Source organism: Mirounga angustirostris, unplaced genomic scaffold, assembly GCF_029215605.1.
Source record: "Mirounga angustirostris isolate CCGP_5_RB_7025 unplaced genomic scaffold, mMirAng1.0.hap1 SCAF_14, whole genome shotgun sequence".
NCBI lineage: Eukaryota > Metazoa > Chordata > Mammalia > Carnivora > Phocidae > Mirounga > Mirounga angustirostris.
The window spans coordinates 16,894,147-16,907,733 of NW_026991722.1; the positions used below are offsets into that span (position 1 = coordinate 16,894,147).

Below are 13,587 nucleotides of genomic sequence, written 5' to 3' on the forward strand. Positions count from 1 at the left end.
CAGAGGGGAGAGGCAGAGGGAGAGGGAGAAGCGGGCTCCCTGCTGAGCAGGGAGACCGATGAGGGGCTTGATCCCAGGACTCTGGGATCATGACCTGAGCCCAAGGCAGACGCCCAGCTCACTGAGCCACCCAGGCGCCCCTAAACACGTACATATGTTTTTAAAAGGAGTATCTAGTACAACATTTTGTGATACATTTCGCTCTGGTGTCCAGTATACTGTTTTCAACAATGACACCTAACTTATCAGCAAAATGGTTTATGCTAATCCTTTAATGCCAAAATTTGGAGGATTAATGATAAGACCTCTTGAACAGAAACCATTTTCTCTGTGGTGATGTTTCGGGCACAGCAGAATCTAAGGCTAGGTGAATCCATGCTGGACTCCAGTGGAGGCATTTTGTCGTGAGACAGACCGAAGGCCTCCATAAAGGGCTCTCCCTGCGAGGTGCCACCATGGCTACGGCCCTCCAGGCCCAGCCCCTCTGCACACGCCCTGTTCAGCCGCCTGGGGCTTCACCGCACTGCTCAACCATCAGCCCCAGAGCCTTCCTGCACCCGAGGGGTACCCGTGTGCCGGGGGGCGGGTGGAGATTTTCACCCTCCTTTCTTTTTCAGTGAAGCCGCCTGCAACTCTGTCCAAGGCCACCCCCCAGCAAACCTGAAACCTAAAGGAATTAACGGCAAAGGATGATATACCACATGTATCAAATGTCCAAACCCTCAGACTTCAGGCCCTAATCCCCCCTCAGAGGCAGTGTTTTTAAAAATCCATTCAAAGCCTGTACTTTCAAATGAAGACCATGGCATCTGCCGAGGTGGCGTCCAGCCTGCTGAGATTGTCCAAATTCAGAACAAGTGTGCCAATTAACGTGAACAGGTAAGGACTGTAGTGTCTTATTCCTAGGTGGGGTTTTTTTTTTAAAGCACAGCAAGCTTTTAACTTGGGAGGACGGGCGGGGAGGGGGCATGTCCGCTAAGCATGCGTTGTCAGGGTCTCTAAGTAGTGACTGGCTCCAACACTGTCCATTTCTCCCTAATTAGGAAGGATGGGTTTTTCTTCGTAGAGGACACTAGAAGACGCCAAGACTCTAGGCCAATTCTTCACATTCAAGTCTTCGGACCAATTCCGTTGAGCAGGGAGGAGGGAACCCGCTTGTCGAATGCAGACACTGGGACCCGGGCACCAAACACCGCTGTGCTGACCTCAGCCCTGCACCCGGGCTAGCGAGGGAGATCCGGACTTGTGTGCGTGAAGCATACATACGTACCGAAGAGGAAATCGTGTAATGTGCCCGACAGACAAAGGCCTTCTGGCCAGCACAAATGCCCTAGGATTGCTTAACAGCTGGATTTCCAAAGGACTAAACATTTTGTTCCACCACTGAGGCTAAGATTGGGTTAAGAAAATCATAAATATCAGAAATAATTCACTGTGTTTGCATATGTGGATTTTCTTACCCATTTTAACAATTTTCTTACATTTTCATTACGGAAAAGAAGTCACTAGAGAGAGGAAATATTTTATTTCTGGTTGTTCCTTATTTTACCCCACTGGTTGTTGACACTATGTTCCAACAGAGCAAATCTCAATTTTAGACTACATATCACATCCTCCAAAAGCATGTTTGTCATATTACTCAATTCTGTACATTTTTTTCTCCTTTTATGACTCCCTCATAAGGCAGCTCACTGAAGTCATGATACAAGGCCCAACTTTCCATCTTATAATTTGACTTCCTATTAGCCCAAGCCAGAAAGGAACTCATATTAGTGAAAGTGTGCCCACAACAGGCATGAGCTGTTTTAGAAAGGGACATCAACCAAACAGCTGTTCAATTTAATAAAAGGTTGTAAATCTGTGTATACGTACTCAATATATTCCCTCTTGTTTTCATTTGTCACCATTATTTCCGACCCATTGGGCTTCAGATCCACTTGATAGGTCTGTAATTGCAAAAATAACACAACAATCACCATCATGAAGTTACTTTGCACATTACTGAGTAATAATGTCTTACCAAACAAGATAAGCAACATTCATTCAGAAAGACTTTCCAACAGATGGGCTCTGAGTCTAAGAGAATATCTAACGAGGCTTTTAAACCTTTGAGATGTTACACATGTAAAGATGTTATCAAAGGTGAATTATTTTGAGGTTATTTATGAGTTTTAATTATCTTTATTGTATCTTCATACATTACCAACAATGGAGGAGAGCACCATTTTGTCACCTATTCATTTATCAAGAAATTAATCACGTGTAACAGAAAAGACAGGGAACACTCAAGACTACCGAAATCCAAATTCTAATGCACTTTCTGAAAATTAGATTTTATAGTCATAAAAGATGATGCATGAATTTCTTTCAAAAAGGAGAAACATAGGGACTTAAAAAAAAAAAAAGGGGGCAGCTTAAGAAGCAAGGCTGAGGGATGGATTTACCTGCTGTTCTGAGAACCCTGGCTTTCTATGTGCATCCGGACACCTCCTTGCTCACTGCCTGGACCAGCTCCCTCCCACAGGGCCACCTAGCACTGTTAAGAAGAGCAAAGCGGCTGAAAGCAAGCATGGCCTTCTTCTGTGCCTCCGGCCGGCCCTAACTCAGTATCATGCCGTAGAAAGCAATAACTAGCAGAAAGCAAGGGAGGAAGAGACCTTTTTTTTTTTTTTTTAAATAAAGTTTACTCTCATAGAAATTTTTTTTTTTTAAAGATTTATTTATTTGACAGAGACACAGCGAGAGAGGGAACACAAGCAGGGGGAGTGGGAGAGGGAGAAGCAGGCTTCCCGCAGAGCAGGGCGCCTGATGCGGGGCTCCATCCCAGGACCCTGGGACCATGACCTGAGCCGAAGGCAGACGCTTAACGACTGAGCCACCCAGGCACCCCTCTCATAGAAATTTTAAAAGAAAAAATTACCACCCACAAGTCTCCTATTCAAAGATAGCCACATTGATGTTCTGCTGGGATCCCTTTCTTTTCTACGCAGAACTGGCTATTTCAGAGAGTGAGGGTTTTCCAGAGTAAGTCTGCGGGTCACATCCATCATGAGGGAGAAGAGATTCGGATTGGCAATGAAATCTGCTGCTCGGGCAGGGGTCCACCGTCAGCGATGCCTCCCCTGCTGGCCTCACGTGCCCGGGACAGATGGAGCCTCTGTGACCCAGACACGCAGCCCGTCTGCCTCCCAACAGTCTCCTGATTATGTGCGGGATCGCTGCTCGAGTTCGGGGTTTTCAGTCAAAGCATCTAATCCTTTTACGTTTCCTTCTTTCTCCTTTTCCTCTTATTCAGGGAGTGATCTGGCGTTTCTACCCCATGACTGAACTCCACGCTCTACAATGTCACTCCAACTCTCTACCATCCACGATGTGGATTTCAACTGTTACCGTATTCTTAGTTTTCTTTGAGCCCCTCCTTCCTGCCCGCTTTCCCCTTTTCCATGGCTGTCCTCCCGTCTGCCTGGCTCTCCCTGTGATCGCCTGCCTGGCCTAAAGAGGCCCTGGCAATCCTCAACGATGGTGGACACTTATGCTTAGCATGTGAGGTGGGGACGTTTCTTAGAATAGAACCGACCGTATTCATTTATACTGCTGCATTTTTAAATAAGCTCCTCATGGTTTTTCCTCTTCTCCCCCAAAGACGGTCTCCCTATTCCCTTTCAGTAATGGGAGTTTTCCCGTCAGATCCACACCAAACAAGTTAATAAATCCAAGCCCAGTTCTTGGTACTGAGAGGTCTTCAGCACAGCTCAGCAATACTAAGAATTTTTTCCAGGAGCTGCAATTTCCAGAGAGCTCTGGAATGAGAAGACCGACCTCAGAGAGCGAGCATGCGGGAAGGGCAAGGAGAAAAACCCCTCTGGTGCCTCCAAAAGCCAACACCCAGTGAAAGGGAGGAGAGAGCCCACACTGCTGACTGCAGAGAAACCAGTCTTCCCTACACCGTTGGTAGGAGTCTAATAGCTTCAGCCTTTGGGGAAGATAATTTGGCAAGAGGCATCAAATTTTAATTTGCACAGCATCCCTTGTCATAATACTTTCTCTTCTAGAATTTATACCAAGGGAAAGAAATTGGCCAGATCAACAAAATGTATATTCCAAGATTATAATCATTATGCTGCCTATATATAGCAAAATCCCGAGCTAGCCTGCATGCCCAGCAATGGGGCATGGTTAGAAAAGATACGGTCTAAGACATGGAATTCAGTGTAGCCATTAAAATGAATGACCTCGACATTTCCTGACACGGAAAGGTAGCTGGGATATATTAAGTTAGAAGTGTATGTATCGTACAAGTTCATTCTGTAAAAATAAAAAATCTTGTTTGCATGTGATTATGAAGAGTAATTCTGGAAGACAGAAATCAAAAGTTTAATCGTGAATTTTCTCTAGGTGGTAGGAGCTATGGATGATTTTTATTGTACTGGCTTTATGTTTATTACTTAAACATAGTCTTTATGTTTTGTAATCAGATAAATACCATCGTTTTTGAAGGAAAAAAGAAAGGGACCGTGCTGTCTGTGTTACGTCAGGAGGTTAAGCAAGCAGTCAGTCTGTGGGCAGCCGTCTGGTTCTCTGGGTGACTCTGACTGCGGGTCCCTTGGGGAGGCGGTGCTGGGGGCTCACAGGCAGGCAGAGGAGGCTGGTTTCCAGCTCTTGCTCCCAGAGCCTGGCCATCCGTGTCTCTCAGTTCAGTCCAGTTCTCTCCTACTCGGGCTCCTCACTGACAACACCTGAGGGGGAAGTAGTGGGGGCTCTTCCAATTCCACGTTTTCAACTGGCTGCCAAGGGCCAGGCACAGCCCACTTCCCATGGTCCGAGTGCAGGGTTAGGTTCGTCACGGGGGAAATCACGGAGCGGTCCCCACGAGGCAGGTGCCATGCCCCCGTTTCCTCGCTGAGACGGAGACTCAGCAGGAAGTGGAGAGTGGCTTCCTCCCACACCACCGTCTCCCCACCACACCGAATACATACTTCCTCTCTGTGAACACCTGGCTTCTGGGCCAGGGTCATCGTTGTCTTGTGTCTGAACTCAAGGACCCAGGATGAACAACACTAACACAGCGCCTGCACACAGGAGGAGCTCAGTATGTGCTTCTGGAAAAATCCTTATTCTTTTTTAAGTCTACTGGCCTGAGTACGAAGTTACCCCTCTTCATAAAGACTATACGTTAGATCAGAGGAACCTCTGAGGAGATGGGACTCACACATCTAGACTCTCTTCCTTGGCAGGTTAAAGCTCCAGATTCACACTCCTCCCACCAGATCGTTGAACGATGCCTTACGTCGAACGTCCGAGGAGTCTGCTGAGAAACTGTGTGGATCCTATCGAGTGAGTGGGACTCGGGCAGAGCCAGGTTCGCCTGCCTCTGGCCCCATCCTTGGGTGCGCTGCTCACTGCTGGGTGAACACCCGCCTGCTGACAGGACACGTGCCCCACGAACCCTGTGGGATGAGCCTCAGGGTCCAGGCAGACATGAAAGCGAGCCACGGGGCCGAGGCATCTGAGTCAACCGCCCTTCTACCTTCTTCACGTTTCCTACAGGTGTCATCTGTCTAGCTCCTCGACCTGGTCTTTGAGGAGCCAGAGCCTCTGGCCAGCCCCCCGCCCCTGGAGGCACCCCCACATTAGGCTCTTGGTCTGGTTCTTCCCAGCTTCGGCCAAGATCCTGCCCCCTGTCTGTTGCTCACCTTTCCTCCTAGATCCAGTTTCTGCCTTTCACTCATTTTCTTCCCCTCTGCAGTTTCTCAGCCTTTTTTTTCATTGTCGCCCCTTAAGAGCCCTTTCAGACCCCCTCCCCCTTTCTTCCCATTAAGTCTTCATAAACAGATCCATCCTAATCCCGAGGCACATACTGTGGCCTTTTGGGAGCGCCACAAGCCACCGTTAATAGCTGAGCCTTTTTTGTTCTCCAAGAGCTAGTTTCCCCCCCCTTGGGGGTGATATCACCCCAGCTGAGAATGTATGCCTTCACCTAACTTATGCCTGGTCCTAAGAATTTTCCTGCAGGCTGCTGCCCAGGCTCCTAAGAGTCCACACTTCTGGTCTTCAAAACCACCCGATCAGATGCGAAGTTGCTGAACCGGCAATAACGAATTCCTACTTATTACAGCTCTGAAAGAGTGCCTCCTCCTGCGGGTGTGGGTGCGTACGTGCGCCCAAGTGCTCGGTTTATTCCTCCTGCTCGGCCAAGGATGACTGTTCGACGCTTCAATCTGTTCATCTGAGACATTCACAGGATGCCCCAGAAACCTGCGCCTCCAAGTTCTCACCAACCAGAAAGAAAACACCGCACAATAATGACCACAGCCGGGGTTTCTTTCCGCGAGACGACAGTTGCCACCCGACTTCACGGCCTGATGTTTCCAGTTGCGGAATGAAAAAACAAACAAACAAACTGCTAACAGCCCCGAGGAAGGCCAGCTGCACGGACGGTCCACGTGTGTGGAGACTTCACGCCGTTGAAGAAATGACCATGTTCTGGCCCAAGGGAGGCGTGCGCTTCCTCTTGGGTTCAAGTAAAAGGCAACGCAGTGAAGAGCTGTGCAGAGGGCTGGAGGAGGGGAGACGCGGGGACATCAGTGGACACCCACGCTGGTTCCACCGCTCCCCAGTCCCAGGCGCTGTGCTGCTGAGTGCACGGTGGCCACCAAGACGCATACCCAGCGCTGCCGCCACCAGCCTGCGCTTAATGCCCCACACCTAATCATAGAAATAAATGCACAGTCACCCATGCTATATGCCACAGGGAGACATGGACGCACTCTGAAGTATTATGGCCTGGGGTCAGGGTTGGTTTCCTTGAGGAAGGGACTGTCTGAACAGCAGGTGGGAGGCAGTATGTTCCCAAGAGATGGACTGGCATGAGCAAAGGTCCTGAGGCAAGAGGGAACTTGGTGTGTTCAGGAAGTCCAATGAGACCTGGCCAGAGAGCACGAGGGGCAGCTCTGTGATGCAAAAATGCATCTGGAGACAGAGGAGATGGGGCAAGGCCATGCGGGACCTCAGGGGGCCAATCAATGATCTGGATCTTTATCTTTCAATGTTTCTGGCAGAGGGATGACGATTTTTAAGTCCTGAAAAGACCAGTCTGCCATTAAAGGAGAACAAGGTGGATATAAAAGCCCAGCTAGGAGTCTATGAGACAGGATGGTAGCTTAGACTCGGGTGTTGGAGGAGTGGGAAGGGAGAACAGACAGATTTGAGACGTATTTGGGGGTTAAAGTGAACAAGGCTTGGGGAAGGACTGGAAATGGGAGATGTGATCAATATGTGGCTGCTTAATTCTCTCTCAGTTTCTTCCCAGAATGCAAAAGAGAGAACACTAGTTCCCTGTTAGTCAGGTTAGCTCTAAAAAGGGAAGCGGCAATTTAACAAATAGGGCGCCTAATCATTCTCTTACTCCTCCTGTGAGTCTCTTTCGATTACTGCATTACTCCACCCGATTCAATCCAAAAGTCAGAAGAACCTACAGCATCAAATGAGGGCTGAGAATTGTTTTTAATGAATAACTGATATGAATTATAATGATCATCAGAACTTTTATTAGAAGTCTACTTAAAAATCCCAACATCGTGTGTTTGGGTGTCATTTATTAGGCGGAAACAGCTCCATTTAACTGTCACTAAGGCAGCTTCCCCAGCACATCTGCTTCCAGCCCTGGCATTGCTAACATCTTCTGAACTGTGGTAAGTCAGTCATATGGTTTTCTATATAAGTGGATATAAAGGGTTTTTATGTTTTGTTTTGTTTTTTTGCAGTCAATACACAGGATCGATTTTAAGTCTTCCTTGGTTCCTTATTTCTACTCCTTCCTCCCTGTGTTAGAAATGAAAGGAAGATAGAGTTCCAGGATGATTATCCATGTGTTACCCTTGGAAAATTGGCAGTTAGCACCCTTAAATAGGTCCAGCTTAAAAAACGAAGTCATTGAGTTATTTTGTTTTCTCACACTCAGAGCTTCTGTTACTTACAACATTATTAACAGTTAAAAAAAAAAATAAAAACAAAACTAGGTTAGTGCCATTCATTCATTTGCTCGATAAGCATTTAGCAGGTCTCAGCGGCCGCTGAGCACCAGAAAGACCAAGGCGACTGAGGTCAGCTCATAGAGGATAGTGGATCCGTAATGACTGGGGAACAGCCTGAGAAGAGTTTGGGGAGAGGGGATGACACTGTGCAGGAATGTGGAGGGCGCTGCACAGACAGGGAGCTTGCCCAGAAGTGTCTGTGCAGACAAGGTTATAGGTATGCTATGGTTGTCAGGGTGAGCAAGTGGAGGGGTCAAAAGATCAGGCTAAAGGTGGGCAGTGCCGGATCATAAGCTATGCTAAAAAAAAAAAAGGTTTCAATTTACCCTGAAGGTCACAGAAAGGTCAACCAAGAATTTTTAAGTAGACAAACTGCATGTTTGTGTTTGCTTTCTAAGACAGTGAACCCAAGAGGACAGGCACCTGATTTCCTAGCTTCACCTACATAACTGAGCACTGCAATGTAAAGTGAGCATTTTTGACAGAAGAGTACACTTTTAACAACCTCTGAAGCAACAAGGAAGATCAGTTTCATTTTCCATATGGCAACCCTTCAAATGGGCTCCATTGTCTCATTCATTTCAAGGTCATGTAGATTTTCTCTGGGACATGGGAACCGTGTCTGGGCTTTTGTGAAAGGACAGGTACCAGGGCTGGATAAATACCTGCAACAGACCTCACAAAAAGCACCGTGATCACCAGGAACAAATGAATAGAAGGTTTCGGGTTTAAGACAAACACACCCTATGGAACTTTAGGACAGTGATGAGAATTCCCAGCAGGCATTATGTTTGACATAGACCTTTATGATGAATTCAGCCTAATGACAGTGTGTATGCAAAGCAAGAAGGGAATGCTAGAAAAATCCGAGCCTGCTGAGCCCAAGACAACTTTCATCATGACCATAGAACCCTTAAAGGTCCCGCCAAACATCACCTCTCCTGGTCATGTACTTAAACCACTACTTCAACACACGATTTTTTGAAGTACTTAAATTCTAAAACCAAGGCCTAAACACTCACATTCCGATTTGCTTTAAGTGAGAAGGAGATGGGCTTCACACCCCAGAGGCCTCAGAATCTCTAACTTGGCCGGAAGAGCGGAAGAACTTAGCTTCCTGGCAGGACAAGGAGGAACCCATGTAATGAGATGCTAATTAACATCTGAAGCTCTCAGAAGTGATTTTAATTGTCCAGCGGAGTCCTGTTATTGCCCTTCCGTGAAGAAGCAAAGACTCTGAAGTCAAAGAGGGAGTCCCGGGGAGGCCCACACGTACCTGTCCAAAGTTTTCTTCATCGATACAGAACATGAGGTCCAGTTCAGTAGGATCATTTTCCAAGATCCACTTCAATGAGTTGTAATATTCACTATCCTATAGAAATGATATAGAAATTAAGTTTTCCTCCCCAAACACAAACTCATTTGACTTCTTCAAGTCATTAAGTCTTTTTAATGCAATTCCCCTCAGAATGTTCAAAGATTACTAGTCACTAATAGGTTTCTTGCTCTGCTCCAAATCTACTCTTCCCCTGTAATTTAAAATACAAACCAAACCAAAAAAATGTTTTGGTAGTCAGGAGGGGATTGGACGTGAATCCTGTCCTCCGTAAAGGGTAGAGGAAGCAACCTGCTCTGGATTGGCAGAAGGAACATCAAGTTGACCATGGAGAGATCAATATACTTCCGATCTTTTAAGGGTGAAAATATCAGAGGAAAACAGGAAAGACAGAAAATGTTCTACTTAAATACCAACGATTTTATACCCCCTTCCTGTGCTTTTATTGCTCTCTGCAAGTCCTGTAAGCAAACAGGAAGGCTGTGCTGGTGTCAAAGCCAGAACACAACCCACAGGGACCTGGGCTCCTCTCTCTGGGGCCCAGGGGCTCCTCCACTGGGGACACACCGGACAGGCTCTGGGAAGGCAGAAGAGGATGCGTGCACCAACCGTCAACAGGTGGTATAAAATTTAGGTTTAGAAGAAATGTCTATGTTCCCAGCTCCCTCATTCTATTATAATAAAAGGGTAAGTTAAAGGTGGAAGCTTTGAGGCTGCTACTGGGGTTCTGTGTAGCAACTTGCCCACGGAAAAACCAGCTGAGTGGACTCAAGTGCACTGTGGGCGTCATCCTCTTCCTTCACACAGAGATGATGCGCAGAGCTCCGATGAATGCTGGTAAACGAGGAGGATACGGCTCATCTGCCCAACTACCTAGGAGTCACCATCGACACCACAGCGAGGCCAAGGGGATGCACGTGCTTTCTCATCAAGTGACAGGCTATGAAAGCAGAGCTGCAATACCCCAAGTGGACAAAGAGCTTCCTGATGGCCCTGTGAATGTGCACTGGCACTTGGGCAAACACCCCCACGCTCGGCTGGAGCGGCCCGGTGGGGCGATGGGCAAATTAACAGAAAACCAGAAGCAGCAAGTACCTTATGAGAAGAGTGTCACTTTTGTTTTTATAGAAAATCCTTTTGACCCTAAAATGGTCAGCCTAGATAAAATGGGTAAGTTGACTGCAATGGGAAAGCCCAAATCATGTTTCAGAGTGTCTTCTAGCATCCTTTTCTAACTGGGTTCATCCCATCCCCGGCACCGAACTGGTCACTTCCATATCTGGAAGTGCTCTTCCCTTTAGCTACGTTTTGGCCTGCGCTCCTGCCATGTTTTGAGATCAGAAAACAGAGGGATAGCTGATGAATCTCGAAACATTTGGATCAGCGGTTTTCGAAGGAGAGTAAGAGCTGCAGTGAGACCCCCAGATGACCCTTGGATTCAGTTTGGTCAAACCAGTTCCAGGGAAGTGAGGTGGCTGAGACTGGAGTCTACCCACCTCGAGCAGCACGATTCTAGGAAATGTGAACAACGATTTACTTATTAGAATTTAGGGAGCTCAATTAACTTCGTGAACAAGTCAACGTTCCTTGTTCATAGTGAATGAAAACACCATCACTTCTCGGCCTTTTGGCTAAGATCAAGTGTGAATGAAAACACCCACAAAAATCACTGCAACTACAACATGGTCTGAGCCACCCCTCTGCGAGGCAGAGGGGCCCATGATGCCCAGGGGAGTGATCTATATTTACTCACCACAGATTCCATGTCATTCAGAGTTATCTGCTTTCCCAACATCATTTTGTAAAACGGTCTAATGAAGAAACCTAAGAGAGGGAGGAAAAATATGGGTTAGTTCTCAAAGCTGTGATACTGCTGAAATAAAAAATGAAGCTGCCCTCAGGCTGAATGACAGGCCAGGCCTGGCCTAGGGGAAGGCAAGGCTCAGGCCGGACAGTACAACAGGAAGGGGTCTAAAGGCTTCTAAGGAGGGAGAAAAAAAGTCAGGGCCAAGCGGGAGTCTGCAGCTCAAACAAGGCACATGAACAAGAGGACAAAAGAGCAGTGGAAGCGGAGGGGACAAGACAGACTTGCCAGGGGTGGGCTGGGGTGAGGACAGGCCAGGGAGGGGACTGGGAAGCACACAGCCGGCAGGGGGCGCTGGAGAGTCAGGCCGCTGCCTGTGGGGCTCAGGTGTCATGGAAAAGCCAGGTGAAAATTTCACCTGCACTTGGAGATCACTGCCTTGGCAGTAATGGGGAGAAAACAAGGAAGGGGGCAAGTGGGAGACGAGGGAGACCACACAGAAGGCTGTGCAGTCTTCCAAGGGCGGGGGATGAAGGCCTATGGCGATGGACTCCACCACCACAGAGGTGGCCCGCAGGGACCCTGATTTGCCATCCCCAAGGGCAAGTCAGCATCCCTTGGGCACCACCTCCTCCCAGGGGGCCCTTCTCCCCCTCCTCCTTCAGCCTCACCCCCCTGCCCCATCCAATCTGTCACAGTGTTCTGCTGCATATTCCCCATCCTGCTGGCTCAATAACCTTCAGGGTTCAGGGAGGTAAAAGGTAGTAAAAGGAGGAAACCAGCAGAAGGCAGCGGTGGGCTGACCTGCAGAGCGCACAGGCTCTGCCTACAGGGGGCACTCACGTTCTGATCACACACCCAGGGGCCCTCTGGCTCTTAACTCCGCAATTCCTGAGGTACACTGTTGTCCCCAGTGTGGCAGTCTCCTCCACTCCCTGACATGTTCCTGCCCCTCCCCGCTACTCCTTCCATGGAGCTTGGCTCTGAAGTGATCCCAGCTTCGAAATGCATAAATCCTACCCCACCCTCAAGGTGATACACAGCTCGGTCAACACACTCCCTGGCCCTCCAGCCAAGCCGCCTTCTCCTCGGCCTGCTCCTTGTGCCCCCTTCTGTTGCTGTGATTCTTCTGCTCCCCACCATCCCCCCGCCCCAAGAGAATAGAAGTTCACTGAGGTCAGGATCCTATCTTCTACTTTCTAGATTTCTCCAAAGCAACTAAGAATGCCTTCTCACTTGGCAGAAGGTAAATAAACAGACCTCTAAGAAGGCTTAAATGAATCTGCATAGGCTGAAATAATCTATGGCATGACTCCAAAGTTGCAAATTAAAAAATATTTATACACACACTATGTATATGTATATATTTTATATATACATAAATAATGACTGTGGTTTCCTTCAAATCAGAAAAACAAATGCTTACTTTCCCAACCAAAAATAAAATATGAAATCAGAGGATCAAAAATCAGCTAGCAATTACCAGTGAAAATGTATTGAAGGGAAAAGTACAGAGGGCACATCAATTATTTTTTGGAATAGCTAAGGTTCCATAAACACAATTAACATAATTCCCCATAAAGCCTCATTTTCTATGGTAATTAAAATTTTGTCCCAAATTGTACTCTCTGCCTTCTATCCTCAACTGTTTCATGCCCAAATTCTTAAAAAAAATAGATATTTTTGAAGATTTTATTTATTAGAGAGAGAGAGAGAGAGAGCGCGCTCGTGTGGGGAGGGGTAGAGTGAGAAGGACAAGCAGACTCCTTGCTGAGAACAGAGCCCTTTGCGGGGCTCGATCTCATGACCCTGAGATCATGACCTGAGCTGAAATCAAGAATCGGACACTTAACCGACTAAGCCACCCAGGCCCCCTCTTCAAAAATATTTCAGATTCAATTTCCTCACCGATTATTTCTGTGATGCCCTCTTATGGGCATTACTTCTGAAGTGACTGAATGCAGAAGAGGTCTCTACTACCAAGAATCCTATAGATCCAGCCAGGAAGGGAGTCTGACTTCTAACTTTAAGTATACCTTGAAATTCTTCCATGGCTTATATGCTCTAAATAATAGAGAGATTCTTTTGTGCCATCTGTTTTAGCAGTGATCCTAGGGTCAATCTCTTCACTGAGTGATAACATTGCTTTGAAATTATTTACAATCTCTTCACATTCAAAAATAATAATTTGGGGACAAACGGAACAATAGCGGGATATTGGATGGATTAGATCATTTTAATTAACTTTTCAATTAGCTTTTCCATCTGTCACCAAATCTACCTCTTGTTAAAAAAAAAAAAGTTATTCTGGAAAACATAGAAAATGTGCAAATACAGAATATTCTGTGCTTTACACTGTATTTAAACTGTGTAGACACTATGTCTTCAGTGCTCAAATTAGGATGACACCAGGG

General features: G+C 47.0%; 1 protein-coding gene across 10 annotated transcripts in view; it reads right to left on the reverse strand.

Moving 5' to 3' along the window:
• The window catches only part of NEDD4L (NEDD4 like E3 ubiquitin protein ligase), a 335,626-nt gene that overhangs the window by 11,144 nt on the left and 310,895 nt on the right, over positions 1–13,587 (reverse strand). For all 10 annotated transcript variants that reach the window (XM_064578837.1, XM_064578835.1, XM_045886634.3 and 7 more), the window contains 3 exons: positions 11,123–11,193; positions 9,310–9,405; positions 1,873–1,946 (listed from right to left, as the gene is read on the reverse strand). In XM_064578837.1, the coding sequence (XP_064434907.1) occupies positions 1,873–1,946; positions 9,310–9,405; positions 11,123–11,193 (241 nt within the window). The remainder of the gene's footprint in view (positions 1–1,872; positions 1,947–9,309; positions 9,406–11,122; positions 11,194–13,587) is intronic.